The 8,874-nt window shown below is 40.1% G+C and overlaps 1 protein-coding gene across 1 annotated transcript; it reads left to right on the top strand.

The window, feature by feature from the left end:
* The first annotated feature begins 2,281 nt into the window (after window positions 1–2,281).
* On the top strand, window positions 2,282–3,973 carry LOC146618645 (low-density lipoprotein receptor-related protein 1-like). Its single transcript, XM_085371658.1, has 2 exons — window positions 2,282–2,636; window positions 3,738–3,973. Exons 1-2 carry the CDS (start codon window positions 2,517–2,519, stop codon window positions 3,873–3,875), a joined length of 258 nt encoding a protein of 85 aa, XP_085227784.1. The 5' UTR covers window positions 2,282–2,516; the 3' UTR covers window positions 3,876–3,973.
* The last annotated feature ends 4,901 nt before the right edge of the window (window positions 3,974–8,874 follow it).

Here is an 8,874-nt window from a genome sequence, read left to right as displayed (position 1 = left end):
AATTGAGCATTGCGTGGCACATCCAACATACTGTTTTACTTTAGTCCATGACTCGCTTACCTTCAGGGTCATACGTCACATGAAAACCAAAATAATTCCAAACGCCAGATCTGAATGAGGGTGGGGGAAGTCCATGTTGCAAGGAGAGCTTAACTTCTGTCTCGCTAGCTTGCCCTGCGCTCTTCCTTCTGACTATGCTGTCTGTGTTGAGCGCTCAGTGGATCTGCACTCGACAGTGCAGCCTAGGCGGAGTAGTCGAACGCAGATTCACTGAGCGCTCAACACAGACAGCATCGTCAGAAGAAAAGTTGATAAAATAAATTACAAATTTTGTATTGTTCGATACATATGCGTACCGAACCGAAAGCACTGTATCGAACGGTTCAATATCGATACGAATATCGTTGCACCCCTATTAATTACATTATTGGAGACCGAGTGCGTGGCTGTATGCTGTGAAAAGAGTCATCATAATATCACAGAAAACCTCAGCGGTTTGATAATGAGATGATGAAAAAAATCAGCTCCATATTGTCAGAATCACATTCTAATGTGGATGACCTCCCCCACAGAGACTTTGTAAATTGATTGAACTGCCACAGAGCCCGTACTTTCGACAAATTCTCATCCAATTTCACCTCCTGTTTTTTTGGCACCGGGGTATCTTTTCCTAGTTGATTTGCATCAATAAACCTCAGTAAGCAAGGCATTGTAATGCCTAATTGGGCGGTAATGAGCTGTTGCATTATGCATAGTGCTGAGGTTCAAGCTTATTAGTTGCTTGGTTGCCCATAACATTTTCCTGTCTTCTCCGCGCTACTTCAGTGTTGCATGATTGTCAATGCAATCTCCCTTTTCTCTCTCACCTCCTTTTCTCCCTCTCTATTTCAGCCCTATATGTTCTCTCGGTCCCTCTCCCACTTCCCTCTCTCCGCTGTTCTAAAAATAGTCTCCTATTATCCAGGAGGCTTGGGCCATGTACAGTTAGGCAGCAATCAGCATGGCGGCCATGCACATAACGGTTCACAATAGCTGTCATTCCACTAACGCTAGCTAATATAATTCTCTGTGCATTACAGAACCCTGCTGGACCGAACAGAGGGTTATAGTCCGTGCTAATTAAAGGTCCTGTATTTTTCTAACGAGTTAATAGACAACCCCGCGGTTGAATAAAATCTCTAAACCGTTTTCCACAAAATACCTCACAAACATAGCTTTTTTCAGAGCTATCCTTTTGTGTCTTTACTTTAAATGCAGATGTGCTGCTGCTCACCATCATTTGTGTCCAGAGGAGAATGCAGTCAGTATTTAGGGTCCAGCTGCAGTGCTAGGAAGTTACTGCCACTTTTTTTTTCTTTTTTTTTTCTTTTTTTTTTCTTTTTTTTTTTTTTTTTGCCTGTCCCATTTGGTTCTTTAGCCATCAGAATTGTTGTCTGAAGACCAACAAGGATACCCAATGGATTTACTTTGCCAAATGGATCGTCGTGGCATTGCCGTATTGGTCCATTTGGTCGATCTTTGTTTTTATTATTTATTATATTTTATTTTCAGATGTTACAGACGGGACAGACATGAGTGAGGGATAGGAAAGGGAGAAAGAAAGAGGAAGGAAAGGAAAAACAGAAGGGGAGAGGGACAGTGAGAAAGGGGGGGGAGAAAAAAAATAAAAATCTCCTGGATCACCTGTTGAGAGAAAAATAGAAAACAAGCAAAAAAAAAAAAAAAAAAAAAAAAGCAACATACTAAACACAACACCATCGCATTACTCTAGCTAAGTGTAAACAGCAGTAAATACTAAATATTCAATGTTGTTGTGCAGCACGTAGGACAGATGTGCTTCGAAGTAGTAGCCAAGAAAGGTGTAATTTAAGTCTACGAGCAGTGAACACCCGTGTGCATACCTGTGTGGATCAGCATGCTTGCATTCCAAAGGTTTCTCCATGTAACGATCTGCTAGGGAGTGTGGGGGGGCCACAGCCCCGTCCTCCAGGGTATGAAGCAGGTATGGAGGAGATCAATACCTCTCCTCCATACTCTGGAATAGCTCTGGTGATGCACGAGTAGTTGAACTTTTGACGTCCTCCCATTGTCCTCCATGCCTTTCCCTGTTTACATTTGTAAATATTAGGCTCAGGCAATGTGCTTGCAGAGTAAAATGTATAACTGTGCATCTCTGAAAAATGTTTATATGCTTGCAAACAGCCGAATATTTGCAATCTAATCCAGCATTCTCCGCGATGGACATGCTGCAGTATATTCGATAGGTTTGATCAAATGGCCTTTTGACACAAAAGCTCATTTGAAAACCTTTGATATATGTTGTCTTGTTCTTGTCAATTGTACATAGCCAGTGCTGAGTGAATTTATGATATGGGTTTATGATAAGACACCTTTTAGTCACTCTAGCTTTCTTCTGAGGTTAGCACATCAATTCTTTTAAACAAGGGTCTGAATCTGCTTCTAAGATAATTGTTGATCTGTTTCTCTGCAGTGCCAAGGGCTTCCAGCACCACCGAATGACCAACGGGGCCATGAATGTTGAGATTGGAAACCCTGCCTATAAGATCTATGAAGGAGATCCTGATGATGATGCTGGGGAACTTCTGGACTCCGACTTTGCTTTAGACCCAGACAAGGTAACAAAGCTTAAAAAAGCCATTTCATTACAAAATATCTGAAAATGCCTGGTAGTGGCTAACCATGCAGATATTTCCACATTTATGAGTCCTTTTGTGAGTTTTTTTTTTTTTTTTAATGAATTGGTTTTGGTTGTGGAATCATTATAGACAGTAAATAGACCCTTCTTTGTGATCTAAAGAACACTGGATGAAAGTAGCTGGGTTTCTCAATATATTCCTGTCCTTTGGACGTCTAGTGAAAAACAGTTTTGTCTTGACTGATCTGTAATCACTTTTCTACATTTATATCCAGTTTTTTGCCATCGAGATCGCCACAGTCCAAATGCAAAAGCTTTAAAGCAAGACTTAGGAAACCAGTGGGTGTCATTATGGTATTTACTTCTGGCATCTGTAATGAATTTTGGAATGAATATTGTTAGAATTATGTGAATCATATACTTTAGTTCTGATGAGTGGCTCCATAGTCTCATGGTTTACACGTTGTGGCTCGAGTGGTTTGTATACAGATCGATGCTTGGGCAAGATACTGAACCCTGAGTTACCTCTGTGTGTGTGAATGCATTCAGCAGATAAAAGCACAGTATGAAGGCACTATATAAATACCATTTCTTTTACATTCACCTAAGAAGTGAAAAAATCTCCAGTTTAATCCCAGCTGGAGACAAAAATCCCTTGGGGGTGTCAGGAACGGAAATCCACTGTGAGTAAGGGGAGCAGCTGAATAAAGCTTTTATGCTGGAGCCCTCATGGTCACTATATTCAAACACTTTTCACCACAATCATAAAACATCAAATGAGGAATTGTCCATAAAGTCCTGAGTGCTTAAAAAGAAGTTGCAAGTTCTTCACTGGAAATACACCTACTGGTTTGTTGGGGGCAGATGATTAGTGCCCAGACTTTCAGAAACAAATAACCAAACACAGAAAACATAACAAACCACAAATGTCTGCCAGGGTTTCAGCACTGAGCTGGGAAACATCTTGTTATTTATGCGAGCTGAGCCTATTTGAATAAGCAAAATACTGCTTCTTTCACAATATACCAAATCTTTTCATTTCTTTTGCCTGAGTCACTGAGAAATTTTCTTCACTCCGCAGCCCACCAACTTCACGAACCCAGTGTATGCCACCCTGTACATGGGTGCCCACAACAGCTGCAATTCTCTGGCGAGCACTGATGAAAAGAAGGAGCTCCTCTCCCAGGTTGATGAGGACATGAGCGACCCCCTGGCATAGACCTCGGCATGGACTGAACTCTGCCAACATTGCCCTGCCTCGCCCAACCTAGAGCCAGCGAGCTCTCTCATTTTATGCCTTTACCAACTGAAAAGAAAAGCAACGAAAAAACATAAAAACAAGAACACTGTATAAAATGTATAAAATGAAGAACTACTTTTTTAAAGTGATTGCAGTATTATATTTTGTTCTTTGACAAAAAGGAAAACAAATCCTCTGGTGACGGAAAAGAAACCATTTTATAGACATTTTATCCAGTTCTTTTTCATTTTGCTCACTTCCTCACAACTTCTCTCTCTCACACACACACACACACACCTTTCTCACGCATTCAGCCACTACCTCTGTGCAAATGTAAAAGATACAAATGGCAGTGGAACAATTTTAATTTTTTTATTTTTGTATAAATTGTGTAGGGGAAAAGAGAAAAAAAACATTTTTGTTCCATCCTAGAAAATGTTGCCAAGTCTTCGTTGTTCATGAAAGAGAGGAGATGCGTCAGTGCTCACCACGAATGCTTCCTGGATGCTGGTTCACATTTTGTGTATATGTATGTTTGCTACTGGAGGTCTTAGAGGGAAAGGCGAGGTGATGTTTAACTGCACGTGTATGCACAAGAGACTCGGCATCTGATCTGTTGTTGCAAAGAGCTACATTCAAGTGATTGTCTTTTACCTCCTTGCACAGACTAAAGTTACATATATATATATATATTATAAATATATATATTTCCATATATATGAACCTATTAACAAAGTGTCTTGAAAATATACCCAGGAATACAAACATCAGTAACAAATAGCAGTCTGTACTTTTTAATGTTTTTCTTTTGTTTTTTTAAGTCATTGTATAATTGACATACTTTGTGTCACCGATGAATGAATCATGGCAGTGTGTTAGTGTGCGCTGGATGAAGATGATTGTAATTAAGTCCACATTCCAGGATGAAAAAGCCTGGGATGATATCCGTGGCCTTGGATTAGCCTACTGCAGGACACCCTGGACAGGAGCTGGGGCTTTGTTCTGAAACTCTTCTGGAGTAGAGACAAGCTTCTGTGAATTTCCGGTCATCCTCTAAAAAAAAAAAAGAACCTGCGACCAGTAATTAGCCGAGAACGGTTGCTTTCAACTTTTGTTCCTCGTCTTTTGATTGTAAACATACTTTCAGGAAAGGCCAGGGAGACCGTCTGATGGTACGTACTTCTGTGGGAGGTTGGATTTTTTTTTCTTTCCTTCACTGTATGTAATTACATGGACATGTAATTTAGGTTAATGCTCATTGTTAAGTGCATTCTCAGGAAGGAGACTGATCGGCTTCCTGATAAGCATTCCTTTCTCCATTCCTTTGCTTTGCTGCTAACCATCCGGATTTTTAGTCTGGGAAGTGTGGCTCTATGTCTCACTGCTCACCGTATTGCTTTTAATCACCTCAGCTTGTCAGCCATACCTACCATATCACTGCATGGTGCTCACACACACAGAGACACACTTAACCAAGAGGAAACTCTGGCTTTAGTCCTCAAATGTTAACAGTATTCATCACATTTTTTCTTTAAATTCTGTTTTTTTTTCTTGCTTATTTGCTTTTAACATCCTGCTCTGTTAAATCGCCATGTAAGTTGGAACAATCATATTTCATTTGGAGAATTTCTTTAACTGGCAAAAACCCACGTTTGTGGTTCTGATTGTTTTGTTATAATTCGATTTCTGTTTGATATAAGGAATTAAATGGATTTTTATAGTAGAAATGTACGATGGCCGTGTCTGTCATTTGGAAAGATGGAGAGGAGAAGCAGTCTACTTCATACTTCAGTACATTAGAAAATAGCCTCACTTATCATTAAAGAATGAAGAAATAAAACACAAACATGTAGAAAGCACTTGCTTGGATGTTGCTTAATCTGGAAAGGCTTCTGAATTGTAATGAAAGTCTTTGGTCTTGTTACATAAATCATCATATTTATTAAACAGGAAGTGTTGTCTTTCAGTCAACAGACAATCCCAAGAATAGCTTTTTCTTAAAAAAAAAGTATGTTTCTTTTGATTTCAATACACACAAGAATAGTGTTTTATACAATCTTGAGCCAAATTTAAGTAGTGTTAAGATGTATTGCTCCCTTTGTGCCAATGTCATGCAAGTCTCTAAAGCTGTTAGGAGGAATAATCTGTATTAAAACGGATAAGAAAAAGAAGCTTTAAATGCACTTCATCCTTCATCTGTTAATACATTTAGAGCAGGCTAACCAAACAGCAAGTGTGCCTTTGAAACAGTAGTCCACCTGGAGTCTCCTTCATGCGTCTGTCACCTCCTAACTGTCACACACGGTGTGACAGGAAGTGTTGTCAAGGCACGTAATATTCTGTTTTTAACCACCACTTGGTCAAGGCACAAAACTCTGGGGACTCTCGTGTCAGCTGTTCTGATGTACTACAGGTAAAAAGGAACTAACATACCTTTAAGCTTTTTTTGTGCCTTCAACTTGCATATTGTTGTCAGGATTATAAGGCTAATGTTATATTACAAGGCGGTAAAAAATACAATCTTTACCAAATGAAAGATGTAAAATAAACAAATTATGGCTGACTGACGAGAAATAACACAAAAAGGCACTTCTTAAGCGGAACATCAAACTTTGGAGTAATTTGGTTTGTCTAGCTTGACAAGAAGAACCAGTACAGTGATGGTCTTTGCTCCCAGATACAATCAAAATAAACAATATTAAGTCTGATTGAAAGCGTCTCGAAGACTTGGCGTAACGCTGCGAAACAGTCCACGAATGTCTGTTATGACATCGCACCTCCTCTGTTATTTGCAGGAGGCTTTTGCAGGTGTCTTAAAGGCAGGCGTCCCAGCAGCAGCAGAAGAGTCGGCAATTTATCTTGGCTGCCTCCCAGTTTAAATCCTGCTATGACTGCGTAATCTTCGGATATTAATGGGTTTTAGGAATGTCCACATTAAGATCCACATGCTAGCAGGCACTTGTTAGTGAAAGCACAATTCCTCCTCCTTAAAGTGGTTGTAAAAGGGCATCCATAAATAAATAAATTACCGGGCTAAAACAAGGGCTTTGTCCTGTCCTCGCTTTTCAGTCTTTGTGATCTGCAGCCTCAGGGTTGAGATGCGCCACTGGGACAAAGGGAAGGGTTACAATAGGAAGGGGACTATAAGTGACGAATAAGTGGTTTAGGGTCTCTTCCAACCGCTCCGGATCAACGCGTCCGCTCGCAGGAAAGGCTGGTTTCGGAGATCTGTGAGTAGGCATGGAGAGGGGGGGTGAGAGACAGGGGGACACACATGTTAGACGACCAAGAGGTCAATCTGGACATTTGCTTCTGTTTACATCTCAATTTCTTAAGAGTGTTTTTAAGCAAGAAGAGCAGAGGATGTACACTCAGTTCTCACTTTATTAGGTACACCTAATTTATATCAGTTGTTCCCTCATTTCTGTAAATGAGGTTAAGCTAAAAAAAAAAAAGAAAATAGGAACACCTTACTGTATAATGCAGTACATGAAAACAGCACCACAAACCATATTTCCTCTTTTTTACAATGAAGATGAAACTATGAAAAGTTGCCTTTATTGCAGGACTGTTGTTAGTCTGCATTAGTTTGAGCTCCCTAATAAACTGACAACTGAGTGTTTATTGTTATAATTTTCAAATCCAGAAAATCTGGAAACACTTGTGCAGTTAAAACTTTGGGTTAAAGCTGAAATTGTCCATAAGAGCTACAAAATTAGCAAATGTGGCAGGAATGCCACATTCCCATAGCCTTGTATTTCAACTGCTAGAAGTTGTGCTTCAAAACGGAGAAATTCAAGGCTTTGAGACGATGATTTTGGCAAATCAGTAACACTAAACAATGAGGACGTTACAAAGTAACCACTCTGGTTACGATACAGTGGTCAACAAGCTCTTGAGTTTGCAGATTACCAAACAGGATGGCTGTCACAGAGGAAACAAAAGTGTGGATACAGACTGTGTTCACGTAAGTTTGATTCTGTTTTCTTCTAGAGCCTGTTGACCAAATAGCTGTTGAGCACACCGCAGATGACATTTAGCACAGACAAACATGGCGGACGCTGCCGACAGGTGAGAGGTAAATAAACAATGGACAACATGCAACACGTAACAGGAAGGGGTGAGGATGATACTCATTTCTAAGGAAAAAATTTGACATTAATACTAAAAGAAAAATGCCACTGGTGTTGCTTCTGAGGTGGGCTTTGTAGACACTTAAACACCTGAGTTCATATTTTAATGGCTGTTTTAAAAGCAGGTAAGTTGTTTCTTTTTAATACTATGCTGACTTCTTCTTTTTACAAGTTCAACTTTGTGTTGTTTGCTAGCAAATTTTATAGTGTTCTAAAACTTGTGTGTGTGTGTTTCTTTGCTTGCAACTGAAGCACTAGTTGAAGCAGCTGACATCACTGTAGCAGCACACAGGAGCTGGAGGGCCAAGCAGGCCGGCTTTCAGCCAGGCTACCTTTCTTACCCTCTCCTAGGAGTGGGAAATACTGTCATTAATCTTCTTTTCAGCTGGAGTACAGGACGGTACTGCAAGCGTGTCAACATATTTTACACACAAAAACATATTGACACTCAATGCAACTTTCTCAGCTCCAGGCAAAGAGGTTTGGCTGACTCCTATCACCAGACACCTGATAGGAGTCTTCTCAACACAAACAACCAGTGACGGCACGAGTTAGTCATCAGTAGTCATAGTTGAGGGTGGGGTGGGATGACAGAAATCATGCTGCATGCACATGGAGGTAGTGGTAGTGGGTTGCGAGGGAGGGTGGGGGGTTCCCTCATTTCTGTAAATAAGGTTAAGCAAAAAAAAAAAGAAAAAAAAGAAAATAGGAACACCTTACTGTATAATGCAGTACATGAAAACAGCACCACAAACACTTCCTCTTTTTTACAATGAAGATGAAACTATGAAAAGTTGCCTTTATTGCAGGACTGTTGTTAGTCTGCATTAGTTTGAGCTCCCTAA

This window comes from Diplotaxodon limnothrissa, linkage group LG14 (assembly GCF_057381915.1).
Source record: "Diplotaxodon limnothrissa isolate DT_005_m linkage group LG14, D_limnothrissa_male_GT1.1, whole genome shotgun sequence".
Classification (NCBI taxonomy): Eukaryota; Metazoa; Chordata; class Actinopteri; order Cichliformes; family Cichlidae; genus Diplotaxodon; species Diplotaxodon limnothrissa.
The sequence above is the reverse complement of the archived record's forward strand: the minus strand, read 5'-3'. Positions and strand labels throughout refer to the sequence as shown.